Source organism: Sinohyriopsis cumingii, chromosome 6 (assembly GCF_028554795.1).
Source record: "Sinohyriopsis cumingii isolate HCF-2022 chromosome 6, ASM2855479v2, whole genome shotgun sequence".
Classification (NCBI taxonomy): Eukaryota; Metazoa; Mollusca; class Bivalvia; order Unionida; family Unionidae; genus Sinohyriopsis; species Sinohyriopsis cumingii.
In genome coordinates this window covers 23,945,862-23,972,715 of record NC_142966.1, presented here as the reverse complement: position 1 = coordinate 23,972,715, position 26,854 = coordinate 23,945,862, and the positions used below count along the sequence as shown (strand labels likewise).

The 26,854-nt window shown below is 34.2% G+C and overlaps 2 protein-coding genes across 3 annotated transcripts in view; one reads left to right on the top strand and one right to left on the bottom strand.

Moving 5' to 3' along the window:
• LOC149796496 (uncharacterized) overlaps nt 1-7,868 on the top strand; it is a 53,708-nt gene extending 45,840 nt beyond the window's left edge. For both annotated transcript variants that reach the window (XM_089961211.1, XM_089961210.1), the window contains exon 12: nt 450-7,868. In XM_089961211.1, the coding sequence (XP_089817337.1) occupies nt 450-712 (263 nt within the window). In that variant the 3' untranslated portion in view covers nt 713-7,868. The remainder of the gene's footprint in view (nt 1-449) is intronic.
• LOC149796495 (uncharacterized) lies at nt 7,391-24,020 on the bottom strand. Its single transcript, XM_089961212.1, has 4 exons — nt 23,906-24,020; nt 16,550-16,751; nt 13,010-13,216; nt 7,391-10,128 (listed from the first exon to the last, which is right to left on the bottom strand). The coding sequence occupies exons 1-4, from the start codon at nt 23,918-23,920 to the stop codon at nt 9,911-9,913; spliced, it is 642 nt and encodes a 213-aa protein (XP_089817338.1). The 5' UTR covers nt 23,921-24,020; the 3' UTR covers nt 7,391-9,910.
• Between the last annotated feature and the right edge of the window lie 2,834 nt (nt 24,021-26,854).

Here is a 26,854-nt window from a genome sequence, read left to right as displayed (position 1 = left end):
ATCTTGTATAATGCGTATAGTACCTACCTTTTATATTCCCACGCGAAGGCTGTCAAGCTTACATTCAGACCTAATCCTGTTTAATGGAAACTTTACAACACGTATCTCAAATTCAGAGTAAAACACAAATTCATATATTTTTCGTGCTAGTTTTGCTGAAGCTGATTGTTTGAGTAGTCGGGCTAATGCAGAATACAATCTATAAGTTTCAGTGATTTTAAGATTATTCACAGTAAATTGCAAGAATGTTATTCAGTTTCTGGCTCACAACCGGTTGAGAATACAATGCTTTACATGTAACATTTATACTTTATGAAACGGTGAGGATTCTATTTTGGGTAAACTTCATTTGATTGCAAATACGTGTCATCCTTTTTCTATTGCAACATGCTCACATTTACCAAATTGATTAAAGGTTTTCCTCTATACCTCTCTTTGTTGGTCTGCAGATAATGGAGCTGATGCAGGGGCCGAGTCGACTAATAGAGACAATGAAACAGCTTCCATAAAGCACAGGAAACCGAAAAAGGGACATAAATGCTCACGGGATGCCACAATGATTTGTTGTTCTACATTGTTCGCATTTGTTGTTTTTCTGCCGTGTGGGCATTTGCTGGAAACTTGTACAGTTTGTGCATTCGGCCTACAGCAGTGCCCAAAATGTAAAATGATTATTGAGAGGATCGTCATACCAAAACTTGAACTTGATTAATAATCAACTTATTGTTCATAATATAGTCAAACTTAACTGTCTTCTCTTTGTTGTGACCTGTTTGCAGAAAGTGATGTATAGGGGCAACATAGTTACCCGGTTTGCTTTATGAGGTACCTTTTGTCCACGGTCCATCGGATGCCAAATTTTTTTGTTTCAGATCATATTCTAATGGGAATAACATTGTTACCTAAGCCAGGAGAAGTCCTCTTGATTGTGGAAAACAATTATTTCCAAATGTTATATTGTACATGGGATTATATTTACAAATGTATGCAAACTAGTTATTTGTGAAAGTTTTTGCTAGAGATTAATGTGTATTGTATGTGAAAGGAATTGTTATGAAAAACTATATCACTGAAGTGAATACGTTCTTATATGATGATATTTGGCTAATATTATTGGGATTAAAATGATGATAGTTTGCCAGTATAGTTAACGGGTAAAGATCTGTTATAAATGTCGCAAATGGTATGACATCGGACGTTAGTATCACCGATTTTAATTTATGGAAATTTGTAATGCTGCCTTTTTGTTTGTTCGCACGTTAATCAGCTCCTTCTGGACGATTCTAGAGGGAGAGTTACACTTACGAAAGCTTAGTAGATGTACCGCTATCTAACAACTGAAAGCTGCCCTTTTAGTGTTGTATAGGGGACTAAGGGATGTAGTTAGTTTGGAATGTTGTGGGAATAATGGCTGAAATATGTATCGGCAGAATGTAGCTTTACTGCCCTTTATATTTTTAAAAAGTAAGTGGTATTGTTGTATCATTAGATTATATTCTAACATCATGAATGCATGGCTAGAACCAATATATCCATACTCATTCGAGTGATCGCACATTGAGATCACAAGGCATTCACTGACGCATTAAATGGTCAGTGTTTCTGCTACTACATAGCAAGGGATTACTTTGTTTTTGACGGTAGTCTGCCTTTTCTTTTTAATTATGCATATACTTTGCTTTCTTTGGAGACTTATGCGTAATACAGTGTCATTCATATGTAAAATTGCAAGTTCGTTGTCTTCTTTAGAAACAGCGATATTCTGTTTTTGATCATTGTATTCCCAATTATTTTGTACATAAATATTTTCTATTTTTCCTATTTCCCTGATATTTTTCTCATACTATATCATAACTGTAACACTTTCATTATGATAGATTACTGGCAAGCCTTCGAGTGCATACTTCTTATCGAGAAAGAGGTTTAGACATTCAGCATTTTCTGTACATTGCACGATGTATCGTAATTTGCAAAACAGTCGAGATCATTTCTTTTCCAGCATAGTTCACCTCATTCTTTGCACTCATATATCCTTTGTTTACTTTCAGAGAAGGAGTGAAATAAGATCCATCAATATAATTAGTGGTATATTGGATGTTAGACAACAACAAGTTAATGATACTTTAATGACATCGTGTTTGTTTTCTTCCTTATTCTGTACAGGTATGCATCCTTTCTATTTGTTTAACTATGTTATCTCCAAGTGAGTGCTCTGTTAATTTTCATCTTTCTTCCAATCTGTTAAGTATATATACTTCATTGTCGTGCTAGAAGCAACCATGCATTGTGTGTTATATGCATTACAATTATTGCCTGCAATATAGCGAGCAGGATACATAACATTTCGTCTTTAATCGGTCCAATTTCTTTTCATAGGATAAAAAGCAACCCACTTCATTATTTTGTTTTAGTTTGCGCGTGTGCTATCTGCTGTAAATTAAGGGAGTACATTCATAATCATCGGGTTTTTCCTTAATATGTATATACATATATCTCGATTTCATATTTTGGTGTATAATTCATATTTTAATTATTGCCTGCTATTGAGCAAGGAATATCCAAATTGTCATCTGCTTTGTTTTTTGTGAATTTTGCTGCCCTTGGCTGTGGGACTCACCGAGGCAGTCTGCCAGGAGCCCGCGCCCCTTGGATTAGTCTCACGATCTAGAAACAGAGCTCAGGCAGCATGCTCATTTACATGTGTCTCCAGGATTTGTTTTTGTTTTTTGTAAAGAAGGTTTGAAGACAGACAGACAAGCAGTGTCATTGCTAATTAATTTGCTGATATGCAGCCTGCTGAGCAGCTATTATCTTGCATCACAATAATCTTTTCTCTGGATCTATTTGTGTGTACATATATCATTTGTCTTAAGACGGAGAAACATACACATGATATGATACATTTCTAAATGGTTGTCTGTTATAAGCAAATGGAATGGTCTTATTACATTCATGTTTCGTTTCTTTACATTTAATTTTCTCAAACGAGGGGGACCAATAATACTTTATCATTTTTTCACGGATTTGCCGATGTGGTACCTGCGACAAATTGAATACTTTCACAGTTTTTTTATCGTTTCACCAATTCAATTGTGTACATATAAATTGGTTGTACTAGTGAGGGGACAGGCTATTCTTGTCCTGAATCGTCATTTTCTTATACCTTGAGTCCGTATAATTATCTTATTTACAGTTTGACATCTGGAAGAGAATCTAATAAACTATGCCTTTTGCTCGCCAGGAATAAGGCTCTTTAAGTATGAGCCTATAGTAACAAAGGGGAATAACTCTTGTACAAATAGTGCAAGTACAATGCTTGGTCTACACGTTTATATTTTTATTATGACCATAATTCCCTACGATAATATGCAGTAAGTTTCTCAGCAATCCATTTAAACTGCATGAATAGTTGTATTCAGAAAAAGTGCACTTAGCTGTAAGTCAAAGAGGGCAAATACCTCGTAGAACTTACGGGCTCACAATAATTTGTCAACATATTCATTTTTAAAGATAGCCATAGGATGTTCTAAGTTAAACAGCAATAAAAAAGTGCAAGCTGTGTTCGTCTGGTAATGATCATAATATTTACCAACGTTCACTGCAATCTGTTAAAAAAATGTGTGCCTAGTTATGCTATACAATGTATTAAGCAATAACCAAAAAGGGAGAAGTATTAAAACTAGCAAGGTAAAATGTAGGCCAATGATTGACAGAGTAAAGTGATTTATCGAGTTGTGCATCATCAATTATTGATCATGTCCGTCAACGTTGGATCCTATTTGCTAATCTTAGCCACATGCTTTTACCTGCGACAATTGCCCTGCTAATTCTAGGTTCATCTCTAACAACTTATTATGTAAATTATAAGGTGTTTATAGCTGTTAAACATTTTATAATGGCAGGAAGAAGATATCTCTGATTTTCTTCTTTTCTTTGTAAATGAATAATTTTAATAATTCTGTAAATATTATTATCTTCATCATGGTATATTCATGTATTTCAATAGTGATATATGCTTGTCCCTGTTTGTCTCTATCGCAAGCATTATGCTAAGTTTTTCAAGGCAGGGGAAAGCCCTGTACCTAAGTTGGATAACTTGTTTCCTAACTCAAATTGCTTCATAACTATGACAATATCGCATGTTTAAATCTATTGATGACAAACATTATGCACGTTTCATGGCAATGCACACGAAATTCTGTGCGACTAGTTGTGCCAAATACAGTGTGACACGTTGGAGAGTATGTGATGAACATACTGCAGTAGTTATTTGCATTTACTACTCGTCACTTATTTCAAGATGTTTATTATTAATAGAGTCTAATGATGATTTCGCTCTATTTTCGTGTACATATTCGATTAAACCAGAAACGGACGATGGCTTTACCAATCATTAGTGTATAATAAAGCGCATGTGAGTTGTATGCAATATAGTAAAGCTGTCCATAGTCATTATTTGTCACCATTCACATCCCTTCTAAGCTGAGAACACAAAAAGTTATTCACTTTGATCGTGATTTAAATTATAGTGTCTTGAAGTACAAAATTAAACACATTTTCTTAGCAGTGTTCAGATTTATTCTCAATATCGATCGATTACATTCCCCCTTGCTGCTATTTAACTTCCACTGCAAAATAGTTTTGTTGCTAGATATGTGGTAGGGCAGACATTGTGCATAATTTTGATATTGAAAAGTAACAACTTTGTGATGCTTTATTTTTCAATCATTCTTTTATGGAACGTTGACATATTAATTGGTCTAGAATCTTGGTAGTTTGTGCCAGAACGTTAGATCTTGATACCGTTACATCAAGATATTACTTTCCTGGGCTCAAGGCTTCAATTATACGCTTTGACCTTTAAAGTACATCACATAGCGATGAATGGTATTCCTTGATGCAGAATAATTCTGTTATGAAATATATACGTAATCTCTCATACCAGCAATGTCCTTCTGTTTCAGAAACAGAACCATATTTCAAAAGTGTGTTTAAAAGAAACCTGGCACATCATTTTAGTTAAGCAATAGAACGATATATTATGACTTTTCCCTGACACTGCTTTTGGAGATCTGTCAACAAAAGAGCATTTGTATCTAAAGGGAGTAAACCATTTCCCATGTATCCACTTTCATGTTTAATTTAAGTGATTTTATGTACATACTAGTTACTTTTACTGGTAAGGGAACTAACATGTTTAATGTGAATAGACCAGCTTAGATTATCTACGAATACACCAAGAATTGTATCATGAGAGGTCATATCAAGGCTCACATTGTCCAATAGAATTATTTTTACTAATAAGGGAATCAGGCGTTTTAGTCTTAATCTGCATAATCTACCATTTGTAAAGTTTCATTTTCTCATCTAAGTGGAGGTTTTATTAACTATGCGTGTTTGTTTACCTTTTTGTTTATGCTCTCGTTTTATATTTTTTACGAGTTCAAATATATATCTTCATTTAAAACGATTATTGTTTTTTCTTGATTAAACACGGCTATTCAATTAGACTTTGGACCTATTTGTCAAATAGTCAATCCCATTCTACTTTAAAAATAGTACAACTCTATCAAACTTAGAGAAAATCTTCTCTCAAACTTTACTTAAACTATTACTTAATATTGGAATGATTATAGACTAACCAGCAGAATCGCCATAGGAGTTTAGATTTTGGGCTACTGTGAATTTATGAATATCCATAGAATACGATTGTTCGTTAATTTTTGTGGTTAATACGAACCACTATTCAAAGATCTAAGAAACAATTTTCCATCTGTGAATATCAATACCCAGGAAAATAAGTTAATTTACAATAACCTGGCTGATGCTTTTTGGGTAATCATAAATCTTAATTGCTGGCATAAGATCAAAAACAATGCTTCTATATGACAATCCAGGGTCAATATCCCATCATACTGGTTTCTGATAGATCATCTGTGGCCTTTATAGAATGCATATAGAGTTGAACAAATGGCTGGTAGTCTGCAGAATATATCTACTAACGACAGTACAGCAGAAAAACTTTGATCGTCTGAATCTAACATTAACATACTCGCCCAAATATCGTGAACAATTATCTCACATTTGTTTGGCCTCAAAATGTATTCAGTGATGCTTATGTAGTACTTGATTGGCATTTGCAAATCAAAGTGTACAATTCGAATATGTTTTTGGACAATTTTGCAAGCAGTTGTATACTTTATTATTTCGATGCTAGAAATGATATATCTGTGTTTAATCCAATTCATTCCTTGCCACAGTTATATTTTCTTTTTAATGCGTGCATTTATAAGTATTCTGTATATAGTTTTAGTAAATTTATTTACTTCTTGTTATACAGTTTACTTTTCCTTTTTACATACCTGAGATGTAGTATCCATATGTGTGCTGCAATTTAGTTCAATATGTATAATGTGTACTGTATGGTGAAACTGTAAGTAGAACTATATTTTGAATTCTGTCTATATACTGGTCACACATGCATCCTACCTGTGCACCGAATTATGTTTTCTCGTGTGGGTGTTTTTATGATAACGTTTAATTTCATGTAATTTGCGTAAACATTTGTCGTATTCAAAATAATAATCTTGAGCTGTCTATTCATCTTTTTTGCTGTTGATTGAATTGTAGCATGCATATGTTATTTGCAGATTTAGAGGATTAGTTGAATGCTTCTAATACGGTAAGTTTAAGCTTTTATCCTACATGTACCAAATACTATGTCAATATCGGTCACCTAGTAGACACAGTGCACAAGGATTAAGGATGCAACGAATGTATTCGAATTTACTCCTTACATAGACACTTGCCGTGTTTGTATATTAAACATTTATTTCCTTGCATGGCCTTAAATGTTCTGGTATGACATGGTTCTATACATACTTCACAGAGTTAGAGTTTGGTTTGGTTTGAATTCATCCTCTTCTAAGCAGCAAAAAACCTAAACAACAAATCCCCAATAACAAAACATAACAAATGTGGAAACACAATTTTATTAAGTTCATTTGGTTATTTAGTCTGTAAAAGTACAGTTCACAGAGGGCCACCTTTGTGAATAAATTTTGATATAACTGAAGAATGTAGTAATGAAAATACTATGGCAAATTTGCATATTATATTAACAAATTTTAAGAATCTTTACAAACAAAATGTAGCAACCGGTTGAGTGAATTCTAGCCCGAATTCAGAAGACGCAAATTCAACTTTTTTAATTCCACTAAAAATGCAACTATCTTCCCATCAGTGATGAATATGTTTTAAAAAATACACCTACTCAATGCCCATGCTTGTATGCAGATGATAAATTCATATCCAAATAAACAGATTTAATAAAGAATATAATGGTACTTTATATTCATTTACATTTTACAGGGTAAGTCACCTTTGATAAAAGAAAATCTGCTATCTTTCAGGATTTGTTTCGTTAGGTAAGTTGTATCAAATTGAATTCAAACATTTCGATTATTGGAATCTTTGCATGATTTTCAATGTTTCATCAATGGGTTCGTTAAGCCTTGTCAAATATTTAATGTGATTACACTGGAGTAAGTCAGCATATTAATCAGCGCAACGATGATTGGTTGCTACCTAGGGCCAGCCTTTCATGACGTGGATGACATTGCAATGTTGATCCATAAAAAGTCTCAACATCCTCTCAAATAGATTCATCGGCACATAAACAATATGAAAAATGTTTTAATATACATGAGAATTTTATTTCCATTTTAAAAATTCTTCTTAGAGTACATGCAAGAGTTTTCACTGATGCTTCAACTCAACAACAACTTACGGTGGACCAGGCGTGCAATTTTGCTTGTATTTGCTTACTGCTTTTGCACACGACAATAAATAATTCTCATGGAACATGATTTTGAGTTCTTTTGTATGTAGCACACTATTACACGAACACATCTCAATCCCAATCCACACTTTTATTAGTGATAACTGTGTCTATCGAGTTTAATTCAGATATGGATCTGCATGCATTCGTTTGCTCTCAAAGCATTCACTTTGTGCTATTAACATTACAGCCGTTGATGATATGCATCATCACAGTGATTGAATATCCTTCCAGCCCCAACCACCTTCATCAAGAAATAGTTTTTATTATAAGTGTACAGTGCATTTAAATTGGCCATCAATATCTCTCATTCTTTGGAGTGAAGGACCGCAATTAATCCTTACAGGAGAGAAACAAGCAAAAACACAAGATATATTTGCTTAGCCCGGGGTGCTATTGGATCGCGGGTCTTAACGTTAGTGATCGGCAAATTAGTAACTAAACCCACTGACCTTCAAGATACTTTAAATGTCTATTTGTTGTTCTTTGCTCTAAACTAAAATGCATTTAATTTCCAGTTTAATTAAGTTAATTGCGGGAAAAGTTCGATAATCAGGCGCCATGTAGATTCCAGGTTATGCTAGGGGAGTTGCTATAATATCTCGGTAATATTGAAACAATATATGTACTGTGGCATATACTTGTCTAAATGTTGGGAACATGACGTATAAGTTGCGTAAAGTGTACATCAACCTGAAAAAATGCATGCTACTTTCATGGCCCTCGTTCTGCAACCTGTGCTCTCCTAAACAGAAACTTACTTGAGAGAATTAAAGCAATGCACATCTTATGTAACCACCTGTGATGGGGGAGTGGGTCCGGGATTGTCGGTGAGGATGGGCCCAACAACATGAGCATGAGAGAGGATGTCGTCCGCATAGTGTTTAAGCAACTCCAAGTGTTCCAATAAAAAGTAATAACTCGTCAACAACAACGTTTTAAAGCCTAAATCAATAAATACTAACACTTTCATTTGTAATGCTTTTCCTGCAACTTTGTCATAAAATTTCAAAGAATCTTGTTTCAATAGCCTCAAACAATTGCTTACGTCACTATTAGTGATGTCACGTAATCAACATTCCGATTGATTAAATACCATATGGGTATATATTCCTAAATAACAAAGTGTTGACTCTGATAATACATTTTGCATGAGTCAGAGTTGTAGGTTTGTGCCAAACAACCACAAAGACGTTTGAAAAGAAAAGTAATTGGGTCAAGGACATTAACTCAATCAAAACTGATTATCAGGGTTTTATAAACTCTGGACATAAAGATATTGGAAATCCCCGACTTCACACCGATTGGCACAGACATCATGTAGCTAAATGAAGGCAAGGACAGAAAACCCCACCAGTTAGGAGATCAGAAGCGACGGCAATTGGGATTAAAGAACAGCCAATAGAACAGAAAGCACAATAAGCATGATTTACTACCTTCCCCAGTAAAAGTAATTCCACACTTTTACATAACATATAATGGTTGAATACATTCTCCAAAATTTAAACTTTGCATTTTGAGAGAGAGCACGTGCATGAACATGTATGTATTTGCGTACAGTTATCTACAGAAATGCATATGTATATACAAATGTGACTTTACCGATTTGTTTATGTATGTATGCATGTACTGTCTTTTTCGTTTCCTGATATAAACGTATCTGTTTTGACCAGAATTCAATTACTTTGTTTCTTGTAGGGTATTCTTTTCATTATTAATATTACTTGCCTTATGTAGAAAAACAAAATGAGTATATAATAAAAAGGTTACTGCATTTGTATGGAAAAAATATGAACTTGTTTCTTCGGACTAATGTTGCACTCCCAAGGTCATGCAGCATTATTCAGAAAAACTCGATATAATCCCATACAAAAGCAATAATCTATAAATACAATTGAGGGAGAACACGTGCATAAACATGTATGTATTTGTGTACAGTTATCTACAGGAATGCAAACGTATATATAAATGTGTCCTTTCATATTTGTTTCTGTATGAATGCATGTACTGTCTTGTTTTGTTCCCTGATATACACATATCTGTTTTGACCCTAATGTGAAGAAGCTCTATTTAAAATAAAACTTTTATCTTTTCTGAAATTTTCCCTCTGCATATTGGGCACGTTTGTTTAACATGATTTTTGCAGTACAAACATATAACAAGGTGACCACAAGGTATGAAGACCACACATCTCTGGTTTGTCAAGCATACAATGCAGCATTGGTTCCTTCTTAACTCCTCGTTTTCTCGAGTCAGGTTATATATGCTTCGGTTTCCTGCATCGTTTCCTGATGTAGAAGAACGACAAAATATTACTGCGGCTATTACCAATTGAAACTAAAACACTACACAGATATAAACTGTTCACAAAATTATTTTGTATATTTATCGCCTCTTCGCTGCTCATTTAATAAATATCCACTTCACATAATCATATTCTCTACCATTTTATTTAACCTTCTACCTCGTAACAATTTATTTGCACTCATTTATGGAATAATTATTTATACCAACATATTGAACGGAAAAATCTACATATCTTTTGAATATGTGCGCCGAGATAACGACCCCTATGGTCAGAAAAATGTACATATTAAAGGTAATAGGGTAACTTTAGATGGCAGTGAAAATCTCTCCAGTCTGCATTAGATCTTATACTGCAATTCGTAAAGTTTTATGTACCTGGTGTAAACACTGAAAGCATAAAACAATTTGGTTTAGAATTGAGTACCGTGCAATATAAGATACTGCTTAGTATACAACTCAGATTGAAACCCTAATAAATTTGGCCGATGTATAAAAGACTACTGGAACTAAGGTATAATGGCATAAAACAACAAGAGTACCGAATCAATACAACTTAATTGATTAATAAGGTTTTATCATTTAAATCATAACTGCAAAACATTGGTAGCTTCATCACTTTATATAAATAATCTGTTTTCATTTATAAAATACATTTTCACAAATCATGTTGAAAACAACTCAGTACATTTGGATAGATGTTTTTGATGAGTATGGCTAGTCATTAATATATTTGATGTGTCTCTGCAAGTATAAGACAATACAAACATTAAATTTAGGGGAAACTATTATATATTTTAGGCATTTGTGTGAAAATAGAAATTTGTACTTGAGTAATTTTTAAGCTAGAGAGTGTTCATGGGTTTCATCGAAAATTCTACCAATAAGCTTCAAATTGAAACAGATATTTACGTATTAACAATCTATTAATATCTGTTAAATTGTTACAGGAATAAACCTAACATAAACATTGGCAGTAATATACAATAACCTTAATTGCATCAACCTACATTCTGTATGATACTAAAACAAAAGGGCAGTAGGACCTAAACTATATTAACTCTGAAGGTATATCTTAGATCAAATGTAATAATGCATAAGAAATTAAATCCGTTCAAGATTTGTAATTTGCCATTTAGTGTCACAAAATGTCCAAATCCAATTTTAAGATGGTTCTAGTTTAAAGTTTTGCACAGACGTTTGGTCCCAAATAGTTTTTGTTTTCTTTTAAATAAGATAGGAAAAGATACTTGTAGTTTATATCGTCTTTGTAAAAATGAAGTGGAGGCTGTTTACCATAGTTTGGGTTGGTGGGTATATATTTTACAAAATCTATTATGCTAGATTAAGAATGGATTATCAAGGAATTGTATTAATCCTTTTATTTATTAAATACATGTAATCGGGTTTCGTTTTTTGTGTAGAACGACACCCGAGTGTGATTTATATATATTGTACAATATTTCGAAATAGTGAGTTCGGTTCATCCTATGCCGCACATGCGAAGTGCTTTCAAAGGGAAAAACCGAATGCTTCCAGCGCACAGAAAATGTATGACGACTTCGTCTGTGTATAAATGCCTCACCGTAAGATTAAATCTTCACATTACGGAACGTCTTGCCAGTTAGCGGTCTACTTTAAGGACTTGCACATCTTCGGCTGTTGAGCTGACCCGAGTGAATACATAATGACCAGAGTGATCGGAGTGGTCGGACTGACCAGAGTGACCCGAGTAACCGGAACGATCCGAGTTATCGGAGTGATCGGAGTCGACGTGGTACCAGCTGTAGAACTAACCATAAGAGGTTGACCATAGCAGCTGTGAAGCTGAACCATAGCAGCCGTAGAGCTGAATAAACAGTGTTGCTGGTCGAGTAGCAGGAGATCGGGCGTTGCTGGCCAAGATTGGTGGGTGCTGATTGCTTGATAGACCAAGCTGGAATACTAAAGGCTTGATTGGCCAGTGTGACTGGTAGCCGGGTGTGTTGGTGACGGAGTGTGTAACTCCACACATGTAATCTTTTAGCCGTGGGCTAATTTTGGGGGTTTATAAAACCCTGTGTGTTTTAGGGACTGTAAAGATAATTTGTATATCTGTCCCTTTTGTTTACATAATTTCACTATTTGAGTGAATACATTTTACTATATGAGTAAAATACTACATTTGTTTTACTATTTGAGTAAAACACATCAATCTTTTCGTCGCGAAATATCTGTGAATCATTCACCCCTTGTCCTTGTATTGTGTAGGTCATTTATTTGTATTTTCATTATTAAGTCATTGCGTTTTATGTCAATTGGTGCAATATTTGGATCATATTCATGCAAATATTAATTATGATTAATTGCTCATTCAAGTCGTTCTTTATTAAACATTGTATTTTGTATCACCATCAAAAGTGTTCTGTTGTAAATCCGAAATCCCAACCAGTTATCTTGTTACAAGGATGTCAATTTAATGTTAAACTTTAAAGAGAAAGAAAAATTATCGATATTAAACAACCAGATTATTGTATTGTTTTCATTGGTTTTTTTAATTAAATACATGTATTATTTTTAATGGGTTAGTATTATTTTTAATGGGTTAGAGTTTTTAAAGAAGTGAGTGCTTCAGCTGATAAATAGTGTTTCTGCCACCAGTGCAGTAGAGAGTATTTAGCTTGGAAAATGTGTAGACCTTAATATAGAATAACATTACAGCATGACACTGAAAGTCATTATCACTAAGTGTTCATTTTTACCATCAGCATATTCCCTACTTAGGAAACTGCTACCTAACTTGAAAGATATGAATAACGTAGAATAGTATACAGATCCAAAGAAAAGAGTTTAAATCATTCATCGTTTCTTAAAATAGAAAGTCACCTTCTAAATTTCTCCTTTCTCTGGAGACGTTAAGATTAGCTGGAGAATTCAACAAACGGATCGGACGTTCTGGCACTTTAGCCTCTTCAGTTGGGTGGCTTAATGGTGGATTGTCAATACTCACACCTTTTCTTTTTACTACTTTGGATAAATAGTCTTGAATACATTTGATGTTTTCAGACTCTGAGTTACTGTCGTCTCCTCTGCCTGGAAAAATTATTTTGATGGAGTAATTATATCCAAAATATATATTAATCTGAGAAATAGATGGTACTGAAATAAATTTCTTCTCTACTTAACCTTGGCCTTAAATGTTAATTATTTCAATGGGTTTCATGTAATTGACCAACTTCGTGTTCAGTTTTGATTTGTGAATGACCAGCATAAATCCAGTATAAATCATTCTTGTTTGACACTCTGTATAGTGAGTTACCATTTTACACATAATTGTATTCTATACTTTTCGAAATTACAAATAAAACATGCTACCATCTGCCACTGTAAGGTTGATTATTTTATAGAGCAGTGTGTGTACAATAGGGAGTCACAAAATATATTGGATCTGTCGCCCCAACAAAGTTTCAAAATGGACTCCAGTAGAGCAATATTTGTGTCAGCATCATTTCAATTTTTTAGTTATTAAGCATTTATGAATAAAAATTAAAATGAAGATATCTCTTGTATCATTGATTCTTTGTCTGTATACAGACGGAGAACCTTCAACGTGTATGGCTATGTTTGTCAAAACAGGGAAAAACAATTTTAAATGCAATTACTTCGTAACATTGGAACACGGCTTCAAAGTGCGATAAATGCCTAGCTCTCAAAGAAATGAACAAACATTATCTTTGTCTCAGTAAATTGAAATTCAAAGCTTGATTTTAAAAATTGCTTCGAGCACTCCTTCCTCTTTTCTGGTTTGTGACTATTTCCACAAAAGGTGATAGAAGCTACCTAGAATTTGGAACCAAACTCATGTAGTGATTCTGGGAAAATGGTTACAAATAGAAATACGTGTCACTTAGGTTGCAAGAGTTGAATTCGTACAATACCGTCAAATACTTGGATTTTCTGAGAGACAATGTCTCGATCAACATAACGGGCATGTCAAACATGATTTGAATTTTTCTTTGTTTTAGAATTCTGAATGTGCTGCCGATGAGACGCAACTTGCATGTTTCCAGACATATAGACTTTCTGAAATATAACGATATTTATTGATATTATAAATCGCATCCGAGACAAGTGATTTTAAGTTTTAAGAGTGGATAGATCTGAAACGTTGTAAGATAGTGGCGAATATTAAATATTACAATACCAAGCTGGTCTACGGTCGTTTGTTTAGCGTCTCCAAATAACATCTAACCTACATAACGAATATTTCCACTTGCTCAAAATAACGCATATATTCAATAAAGGCAAGGCATTTAATTTAATTGCAACGCTTATATATCGTAGATAGCTCGATATAAGCAAAACTGTGTGACACTCAAAACTCAACATTCAATTCAGCAATGAACACCGATTTTGCCATGTCGCATTTAAGAACCTAATCTACATAACGTTGTCTTCTCTGGACAGATAATAACGAATGCGATAGTGTTACTGATTAAGCAGATACTGTGTGGACAATATAATTTCGTCCTTTTCTAGAAACAAAAAACCTCTTTAAATTTTCGTGCCTACCGGTATTGCTTATTTTGTACATAACTCTAACCGCTATATCTCCAACCTCGGTAACGCCCACATTTTAAACTCGATTATCTGACATTTTTCAATGATAACAGAACAACATAACACCTTCTGAACTTGATTTTAAGCAGAGGAATATACAAAGTTGTGCTAGATGTGCTTTTGTTTATGAAAAATATTGTGGAATAATTAAGGCTGAAACGATATATAGATACATCGCGATACGCCTCTGCCGCGATATGATCGTGATACAGTTTTAGCTTATCGCGATATTTTGCACGTATTTATGCACTATGAAGCAGAATATCAAAACTTTAAAAATGTTTTAAAATGTAAGCAATGGAAACAATTGAACTTGATGTTAAGCATTAGACATTGTCTTAATTTTATATATGTAAATAGCGTTTCTTAATAAATACTGATTTATATGTTATAATTTCCCTCCCTAAAATAGCCATGTTAGGTTCCTCTAGTTGGTGAATTTACAAGCATTTCCTACAGAGGATGTCAAATTAATAATCTTCATTTTTAGATTTCATTTCATATAAATTATGTACATCACTGGATTTTCCACTTAACATGTGATTCTTTCCGTCGTTTTATCCCAGAATATTAGAACAAACGGATATATATCCCATCTTTTACGAGTATTTATGTTTACTAAGCTTGTTATGGCGTTAAGGTCTTTCGTCAAGCCAGTTTGATTTTTTAAAACATATTGATTTAGTAAAAATAAACATCAGGATTGCAGCTCGTTTCAAAAATGCTTATTTACAGACAATGGTTATCACAAAAATTCAGAAATGTCAAGAAGATATCGTGAGAAAGATAAAAACGAGGATAATGAGGGATATTTAAAGAAAGAAGCCATTAAAAAGGTGTTTATATACCGTTACGGAAGTTAGTGTTTCAGACATATAAAAATGAAACAAAATACTAGATTTCAATTAACACTGAAGCGTATCTTCGTGCAGGGAAACAAATTGCCCTTTGTAAGAAGTTCTACTATACCCTTTGTCTGGACTTAAAAGTGGATTTTGTGCCCAAAAAAATTACATATGAATTTCAAAGTCGGCGATTAAGTGTTGTCTGAGTTATAGACTGGTTGATAATTTGGATTAATTGGGAGCATGCAAATTCTGAAATCTGATTCTGAGAAAATGTTTTGATTTCTCTTGTGGCAATGGAAAAACATATCCTATTACCACAACATTAATTATTTTGAGGCAAAGACACCAACTTCTAAATTTGGTCTCGCGCTAGAATTATCAAGACGCTTCTAAACTGGTCTATTAATCGAATCTGCATGGCATGGTTTTGCAAACACAATAATGTAAGAATAAGTGGGTATTTTGGGAGTCGGAAAAGGAGAGGAACCCATACAATTTTACTTTCAACACAATCTAGTAATTATAACTTCTGATATTTGATTGAATAAATGGGAGGATATTTGTATTGTTGGTATAAGTGACAATCTTTAGCCAAGTATTTTCCATCACAAAACAAAGATGAATTTCATTGGAAACTGTCCACGTGGGCAAGCTGGTTATCATAAGATTTTCATGGAAATAAATATATAATGGTGTTCAGAATGTGGACACATTAATGGAGACTAAAATCAATAGGTTTATAACTTGGTATAAGGATATAATATACCCATTTGTCCAAGTAGGAGAGTCTACGATTAAACCTTGCTTGAGTCCTCAATCTGTGGATATTTAGCTTATTTAGCTTTGAGAAAAATGATAACTCTTATTGCCGACTTAATTTACTATTTTATCTGTGTGATAAAATCAATGAAGATATTGCTTTTTGTGAAAGTGGTTCAGGTTCATGTAAAATGATTACCTTTCAAATTTCGTCCTTCTCTAGGAGTTTTGAAGCTCCATCGCTTATTTATTGAATCGTCACAAGGGCCATGCGGCTCATCAAATTGCCCTTGCGAATTTGACAGGAAAACTCCATTATTCTCGATTATTTCCGGCAATAAAGCATCAGGGTTAACAAAGGACTCAAGTTTATAATGCCAATCCTTATCTGTCTCTATCTCCTGAAAAGTAAACTCGGTTTCATACAGGATAAACATATGCATACATGCATGAATTCATCCATCCATCAGTACAGAGAATGACACATCCTTTGTACATGTGGTTCAGGAGTAGTTTGAGGAACACATACATTCCCAATTTCAATGAAGTCTAGTAATTATAATTTATGTTATTTAATTGAATACAGTGCAAGAAAGATTTGAATTGCTGGTAAATGGCGTTGACCTTAAGCCAGTTGCTTCCCATTAGAAAAATAACGAATTTCATAAAATTACCGTCCACTTGGACATAAGCTGGTGTGCAGAGGTTTCATGGTCATACACATACTAATTTTGGTGAGAATAAGTACAAATTACTGGTGACTAAAATCAACAGGTTTCTTCTAGCTTGCTCTAAAAGTATAATATACCATTTGTTCAAATTGGAAAGCCTACGATAAAGTGATGTTTGAATTCTTAATATATGGATATTTATATTTTTTTTAAATTAAGAAGTTTTGGTGCTGACTTAATTTTTTGAATTTCTTGTAATACATAGTTCGTAATGAGATAAAATTATTACATTTTAAACCACTTTGTCCTCTAAATTGTTTAAGCTGCCTCGTTGATGCAATGTACCGTTTTTCTCACTTCTTTCCTGCGATAGCGCACAATGGTTAACAACAGAATCTAGTTTATAGCGCAGATCTTTATTATTGTCGCTTTTGCCTGAAAGGTAAACACAGTTTCATACATGATAGGTACATACATGCATACATACATGCATACATACATACATACATACATAGAATGAAACGTATATATCTCATTAAAACATGATCTCATTTCCCTACCTAAAAGTAAATGGAAGAATAACCTTTTAGAGGAAAGAAATCAGAACTGCATTAGGTGAATTGTTACCGTCTAAATCACGCGTTACTCTAGGTCTGTTTTGACTAACTAAATAATCCACCAAGCATAGGAACTACCAAGTGCTGCATTGTCTTTCTTAAACGAAAACATTATTAGAAAAATATCTTTGTTTACGCTTCTTCTTTCTTGCGATAGGGTCATATTGCTATCAGTTGTTTTGATTTACTATGCCATGGTAGAATTGTGTCGCGTTTTGAAGAAACAAAATAAAGTTGTTTTTTTTTTGTATCTACAAGTGACATACAGATAAACATAACGTTATTTGGATATTTAAATAGATAAGCAGAGAGATAAGTGTTGGAGATTTCCTCTGGTGTACATTATCTTCATTTGTTTTTATCATTCTGACAAGAAGATGCTTCTGTCGCACAGGATGGAAATTGACAGACGCAACAGGAACATGTTCAGTGCAAGTGGACCCCGACATGGTATCCACTATGTTCGAAGTTCATCTTCAGGAGGTACACTTGAGACCGGTATTTGTCTCGGATACGCGATTATTGCTCAAGCATATTAAAGATAGTTTCAACGATTAGCAGTTAAAAAGAAGAAATGGTCTTCTCATGAACGTCCTGCAATTCTTTTAAGACCGTCAGTTCCTCTGAGGGACCCTTGTTTATTAGTTTCTTTATTTTCTTAAACAAACTGTTTGGAAAAGACTGATCAAACTTGTTTATCAAGGTAACGTGCAACACTTTAGTGCAACAATCTGATGGTTGTTCCTAGTGAATTTATTAAGTATCGCGTTATATTAAGGATAACTACTGAAATCACAAGTTGGATTAATTACACCATTTTGGCAGTCTAAGTTATGATCGAAAGTTGTAAGTAAAACCTTAACGTACACAATGATGATCGAATTGACACTTACATTAAAATCATCATCAGCAGACGTATATTTTCTAAACAAAAATGAGATTTGGCCAAATCTGTTTCAGCCAAACGTAGCCCTACTGACCCACCCGTGTTTTCTGCACTTACATATTGATGATTTAGTCCATAAATGAGTACGTGCTCAGTACCGTTATATTCTCTCTCTCTCTCTCTCTCTCTCTCTCTCTCTCTCTCTATATATATATATATATATATATATATATATATATATATATATATAATAAGCAAATAGAAACTCCGATAGTAGATATTTCGTATATGTGCACAGGTAAAACTAAACTGTAGAAGTCAGCAACATTTGTGTTCATATTCCATTCCAACAAAAAACATAACAGACATTATGATATTGCTGCACTGAATTGGGGGTGAATATTGTCATTAATGAATGAATTCATATAAATCATTGATTAAGAGAAGTGAAATAATAATTCATATTTTAAGCTGTATTTATAATCGATTGGTATTATCTCCTATGTTATATCCAACATAACAGAAGGTTTGGTCCCAACGTTGCCAAGAAGCTACCTCTGATTACTAACGCGATTCACTTTTTAAAATAATTTTCAATATACATGCTCAAGATTGGTTTGCTTTGATATTTCATGGCAAAAGCAATACAAGAAGTTGTTCAGTGCCTAGGCAAGGGTAGCAAAGTGCCTTGCCCAAAGACAAACCGTGGTAGTCAACACAGGCTGTTGGTAGGGTTTAAAAACGCACTCTTTCGGTCACTAGACGGGAAAAAAACCACTGAGCCACTGTGACTCCTGCCCACAAGCAGCAAGAAGTATCTTCTCAAGAGACAACAAAATGAACAGGTTAAAATGTTTGTACCACACATTTATTGTTCTTTTTAATCGAGGTGTCTATAATTGTCATGATATTTTTATAAGAAATTTGTTATGCACAAGGTGAAGGTGATCAGAAAGACTTTAAACAAGGAGTCTATACGTCTGGGTTTTTTTGTGGTCCATATTCAAGGTCCATATTTTGTCATTTTACTGACATATTTGATCCTGTAGACATTTTAAGGACATTGTTTTCCTTTTGAAAAATGGTTGACATTTTGCACGTTATTGATTTTTTTTCTTCAGCTCAAGAACATTTTAGGACGACATTTCCGGAATTTCGCTGTAAATGTGCTCAAAGAATTGGGTCTTTATGCTATGGTCATTTACGTCCGATTGCTTAAAAAGTCGGATCCTTGTGGCTGCGACATTTAACAGCGTAATTAGTCCTTATCTGAATCCGCTTTCAATCTGTTATGTTAATATTTTTCAGAGAATAATGCTTTATCTTTCATCATGAATTTTCAAACGTTTTCCTTATACTATAAAATTATTCTTACGCAGTATTCAAAAAGGGGATGTCCATTAATTATGTCAACAATTTTTAGGCAATTTTTTTACCCCCCCTCCACCCCCCTTGTCAACAACTGTAAAACTTTCAGTGACCCCCCTAATAAAATTGTACCGCCCCCCCCCCAAACTAACAATATTTTATACGGCTGGCTTTTATGCTAAAAATAGAATTATGGAAATTAAAAGGTCTACAAATAAAGCTTCCCTTAAAAATCTGTCTACAGTCTACAATTTACATTGAATAAAAACAAAATATGATGATGCAAGACTATGACTTCCTTGGCAAGAGCTCAACCGGTTTAGGATTAAACTGGTGGGCTGTTGACGGGCGAGCGAGTGTGTGCCATACCAACGCACCGACTAATTTCCTATTTTTTGATTGATTAAATTTATTGTAAAAAATAACATTGTTGACGTCAATTTCTCTTGAACTCCCCCCTCCCCCATGTCAACAATTGTCAAACTTCTTTAAACCCCCTCCCCCCATTTTGTTGACATCATTAATTGACGACCCCAAAGTGTATTTAGACAAACTCGCACTGTATATGTACTAGCAAGAAGGTATTTTCAGTGATGGGAGAAAAAGATGCATGTCAATGTATACTGCATTGAAAATTTTGAGCTTTAAGGTAATGTTCTCCAAATATTTTAGCATCTGAGACACAGCCACAATGTTGCACATACATAGCACAATGCTATAAAGCCATAACTCTGAGACTGCCAGGTTATAAAGAAGATTGATTGCAGTCGACCGCAACTGTAACATCCTTATTCGCGTTCGACTGAGACGGAAAGCTATGTATATCATTCCGCTCAGTGACGGTATCCCATCATAGACATGGGTAAAATACGAGACGTTACGGGATTTGGTTAATTATGGCAAAATCGAAAATTGTCATTACTCCCTCAAAGGTTTATCACAATGGCCGGCTGTGTCGTCAGCGTCTGCTGCTGTGGCTCTGCCTCAGGTGTAGTTAGAGGTAGAACTATGTGACTCAGATCTGCTGGAATCATTGCTTATTTCTTGTTGTCAAACTTCACTCTACAGGAGAAAACCACATCACCTCTCCTATATGTTTCTGTTACCATAGTATTTGTATTGCCAAAATTTACTCTGGTACCTATTGGATATACAGCGTCCATTTCCAAATAGTAAATAGCTGTAAAATAAAGAAGTTCTAATGGGCGGGGCGATGAAAATACCCATGGTCGCAAACAATCGGTAATGACATTACTGCACAAGAATTTCATGAGCTTAATTTGACCAATCAGAATCACAAAAATGGTATGTTAACATGTTATGATATCAAAATATTAAACTGAACACACTATAAGTAAAGTATACAGACATTGTGATAAAAAAAATTGTTCAGTACTGCTACAATTCCTGTCTAGGACTATTTTTCACGCGCAAAAGTTCATAAGTTCATCGTCTGAGTCAGACTGAAAAGCCGAAAATCGGTTCTTCCTTCTATTTCTTTCTACTCTAAATAAAAACTACGTGATAACAAGACTCTCTAATGGGTAATCATTTAATAGTGAATTTATGAAACTCGTTGAATAATGTCCAGTTTTTTCTTTCCAAAGCTAGCAAAAGCTTGACATTATTTAACTCGTTTCGTAAATTCAATATTAAAATATGAACCACTTGAGATCGTTTATTTACGAGTTATCCTTCTTATCCCCAAACACAGCATACAATACGACCGCTCCGTTGGCCTAATTGGTTAGAGCCTCCCCCTTGGATGCCGGATGCCTCGCTTGACGCTCAGCATTAAGAGGTTAGTGTCAGAGCTGGTCGGCCTGGTGTAAGGGTAATGTGACTGGGTGGGACATGATGCTACATGTCTGCAGCTTGATGCCCAGTTGCTAGACATCACTATAAACTGCCACAATGGAGACATCGTAGCGATTAGTCTATCAGCCAGCCCCCCCCCCCCCCCCCCCCGCTCCAAACTGTGCCCGTACTGATGGACGACATGTAGGTCTGATGTCACCTGTTTATTAAAATGTGCAAATTTGCTGCATGCAAATCTTTCCGGAACAAACCTAAGTACCGTTTAGACTATTGCCGGTATTTGTAAACAGACGTATCTAGCACGAAATTCAAAATGGCCACATAACAAAGGTTTGTGTTATTCCACGTGAATTTACAAGTCGCCAGACATATAGTTTGATCCGGAAATGATATGCACATATTGCCAAAAGAACCCTTCAGCCGACGGTAGCCCAACACCTGCGAGAAATACGGGTAAGTGTATCAAATATACACCGATGTGTGCAGACAAAGGTAGCAACAAATTTGTGCAGTTTTTAATAATAATAATAATAATAATAATAATAAAGACTTTATTTAGAAAAGGTAACTCAGTTACAGGACTAATCTATCTTGAGGCCTTCTATCTGTGATGTACAACATATACAGTATATACAACATGATGTGAAAGAGTCTGGCTTGACACTAAATAATTAACTAATTCTAAAATTCAAAGTATCAATAATGGAACACATGCACAGGCATCAGTGAAAACATAAACGTATATAAAACATAAAATAGAATGATGCATTGAAAAATTCTGCTATGAAAATGATGTAAAATTACAGAAAAGTAGGCTGAATAGATATCAGCCTCTAAGCCGTCAGTCGGTAGCTACGTTAAAAATCCAAATCACACACACACACACACACACACACACACACACACAATACGTAAATACATTGGTATGTCTTTTAATTAGATAAAGATAACTCAACATGCAATACGCCATGCAATATGCCAATACATTCGCCTGTATATTGAATACATATAAATGACACAGCAATTAATAGGCCTGTACATTAGCATGTCTTGATTTTAGATAAATAACACAGCAAACAATACACCAATAAATTGGTATGCCTTTTGATTACATATAAATAACACCCACCCTTTCTTTCTTTAAAATATATTGCCATTTTGTTTGTTTTTTCTTTTTAGTTGACCTGACGATTGGCTATGGTCCATGCCAGATCGAGGTGCGGACAACTGCCTGCTGCATTCTTTGACAGTACTCTGCTGACATGCCACATACATAGATATATTTAATTTAACGTATACGGGTTAACTTCAAAAAGAGTCTTAGGAAACGCTCAATGTCGTTAACGACAATAACTAACAACTTATGTACAAAGCCTTGAGAAACACTCGATAGCTTTAGAAAGTAACAAACAACTCAGTAGCTTCACACTCAAATTATTATTATTATTATTATTATTATTATTATTATTATTTTTGAACTTTACTAAATATTATTATTATTATTATTATTATTGGACTTCACTAAATAGTATTATTTTAAAATGGTCTGCAGGAAACGCTTGACTTGGCCACACAAGATCAAGAAAACTTTACTATGGAAAGCATATTTTTTCCTGGCAATTATTTAAAACGTCATTGTGAAATGACGGCAAATTGCTGATTGTCGGAAAAAAATAATCAACAAGAGTTACCTTTTCTTTGTTCTCTGTCTTATATGGACTTCCTAGTAAAATAGTAAAACGACTTTCTCACGCACAGTCTGATCACCCAGAACTCTTAAAACGACCCTCGAAAATCTGACCAGGACCTACCACAGATGCTAACAAACCCTATTATACCTCCCGCTGAGTTTTGCAAATTTCTGCACCTGGCAGGGAAAATTATGCCGTCCACTGGATATCAACCACAGGGAAAAATTTTACAAGCGCGCTTCAATGGGCTACCATACTTTGCTACGAATAATTACAAAAGCACACATTATATAATACTTGTTATATAATAATTGAGCTTAAAAACCTGGATTACTTATAGTATTAACTAAGCGTGTATACAACAAATATGTCTAAATGGTCAAAATGTGCAATGCAAAATCTTGTTTAGTTGTCAATTGACGATACCGTAACTTATAACCCGACTTTCCGTGCAATGTCACATCTTGACTGAAAAATTATTTTGTTCCAACTTAATTTACTTACTTTCAGTGTTGCCATTTCCTCTGAGATCTGACAAACCGCTTGCAATGTTCTCTCGATTCATACTTGTCTGGTTAATAAAAACTTTGCTACAGTTAGGTTTATAGTTTCAGGTACGTTTATCATATAACCATGTGACCTACATATATGTTATTCTCGCGCTATTATACATAAAAGTGGTTTATTTACCGTTAAGTGGTCACTTCGAAATTATTAATTTTTGTTTACATAATTATCAATCATACTTCATTACTTTTTTTTTTTAATGAAAATATTTTCTTTTTAAAACTGAAGGACTGTTCTATTACAATAAAAATATATTATTCAGAACTATATTTTATATTTGAGCGCAATTAAAAATGAATGAGTTGTAGTTAGGCCCAATTCAAGAATGAGGCAGAGTCAAAAGGCGCTTTTGGGGAATAGGCAATAATCAGGGTTAGGAGAATTCTGTGCATCCTAAAACATAAAAGATGTTTATTCACGATGTTTAGATTAAATAAGCAAATAAAAACTCTGACAGTAGACCTCTTATGTATGTGCAGAGATAAAACCAAACTGTAGAATTCAGCAAAATATGCATTCATATTCCATTCCATATCTTTCATGTTTTAGGACGCAAAGAGCTAGCCTAACCTTGATTATTGCGTGCACCCAAAGAGCCTCTTAGTTTTGCTCGGTCTTCAGTTGGCCTAACTACATCTCATTCCTTTTCAAGTACGCTTGCTCATAAAATATATTTCCAAATAATATAATTTTATTGTAATTCTAAAGTCTTTTAAATTAAAAAGAAGATATTTTCATTATAAAAATAGAAAGTAACGAAGTGTGATTGATAATGATGTAAACACAAAAAGAATAATTTCGAAGAAAACTTTTCATGTATCATAGCGCGAATTGTAACATTGATCTCGACGAAGTAGAATGACATGGTTGAAGGTCACCAGATCACCTGGTTTATACTGGAAACTAGAAACTGGAAACCTAACTCTAAATAAGTTTTAATTAACCACACCAGTATGACTCGAAAGATTCTAGCAAGAGGTTTGCAAGAGCTCAAAGGAAATGGCACAGTAAGTAAATTCAGTGGGAACAAAATAATTTTTCAGTCAAGGTGTGACATTTCTGCGGGAAACCTGGATACTGGGTTATGGCTTAGTGAATGTTTCCCGTGTACATTTTGCGTACTTCTTGCGGCAAAATGTGAGATATCCATTAGTCGGATTACTCTCTGATCTTATTTTGATTTCATTTGTGCACACATATATATTGAATTTCTAGATTTAATATAATGATAATAAGTACGTACTCATTTATGGACTGCATCATTAATAGGCAAGTGCAGAAATCACGGATATGTTTGGCTGAAACAGAAAAATGGTCTAATTAATCGAACTTGCAATTTCAGTAGTTATCCTTTATATAAGGCGATGCTTAACAAAATCAAAATCAATAAGAATGACCATCGGATTGTTGCATTAAAGTGTTGCACATTACCTTGATAAACAAGTTTGATCAGTCTTTTCCAAACAGTTTGTTTAAGAAAATAAAGAAATTAATAAACAAGGGTCCCTCAGAGGAACTGATGGTCTTAAAAGAATTTCAGGACGTTCATGAGAAGACCATTTCTTCTTTTTAACTGCTAATCGTTGAAATTATCCTTAATATGCTTGAGCAATAATCGCGTATCCAAGACAAATACCGGTCTCAAGTGTACCTCCTGAAGATGAACTTCGAACAGAGTGGATACCATGTCGAGGTCCACTTGCACTGAACATGTTCTTGTTGAGCCTGTCAATTTCCATCCTGTGCTACAGAAGCATCTTCATGTCAGAATGATAAAAACAATTGAAGATAATGTACCACCAGAGGAAATCTCCAACACTTATCTCTCTGCTTATCTATTTAAATATCCAAATAACGTTATGTTTATCTGTATGTCACTTGTAGATACAAAAAAAACTTTATTTTGTTTCTTCAAAACGCGACACAATTCTACCATGGCATAGTAAATCAAAACAACTGATAGCAATATGACCCTATCGCAAGAAAGAAGAAGCGTAAACAAAGATATTTTTCTAATAATGTTTTCGTTTAAGAAAGACAATGCAGCACTTGGTAGTTCCTATACTTGGTGGATTATTTAGTTAGATAAAACAGACCTAGAGTAATACAAGATTTAGACGGTAACAATTCTCCCAATACAGTTCTAATTTCTTTCTTTCTAAAAGGATATTCTTCCATTTACTTTTAGTAAAATGATATCATTTTTGTAACGAGATATGTACGTTTCCTATGTATGTATGTATGTATGTATGTGTGTGTGTGTATGTGTGTGTGTGTGTGTGTGTGTGTGTGTGCGTATCTATCATGTATGAAACTGTTTATTTTTCAAACGAAAGCGACAATAATAAAGATAAGCGTTATAAAGCAGATTCACTTGTTAACCATTGTGCGCTAATCGCCAGCAAGAAGTGAGAAAAATTGAACTTTTGTGTCAAATTCCTAAGGACAAGTTAGTGAGGCGCCTGACTACTTCGACGATCCAATGCATGAACGAGGCAGCTTGAGCAATTCTAGAGGATGACGCAGAATAAAAGCTAATAATTTTATCTCATTAGAAGCTGCTTTCACAAAAGTCAATATCCTTCTTCATTTATTATTACAGGAAATTCATAACATTAATTCGGCCCTAAAACTTCGACATTTTTTATTGAATCTAAATATCCATAAATTGAGAATTCAAACAACAATTAATCCTAGGCTTTCCAATTTGCACAAATGATATATTATACTCTTAGACCAAGTTAGAAACGTGTTGATGTTAGTTGCCAGTAATTTCTACTTATTCTCACCAAAATTAGAATATATATGTCCATGAAACCTCTGCACACCAGATTATGTCCACGTGGACAGTATTTTTTTAAAATGAAATTCGTTATTTTTCTAATG

Coding starts and splice junctions, on each gene's coding strand:
- LOC149796495 (XM_089961212.1), bottom strand. Junction 13,217..16,549: donor AGAAGGACGAAATTTGAAAG/GTAATCATTTTA, acceptor TAATTTTTCCAG/GCAGAGGAGACGACAGTAAC. Junction 10,129..13,009: donor AGAAAGGAGAAATTTAGAAG/GTGACTTTCTAT, acceptor CTTCTACATCAG/GAAACGATGCAGGAAACCGA.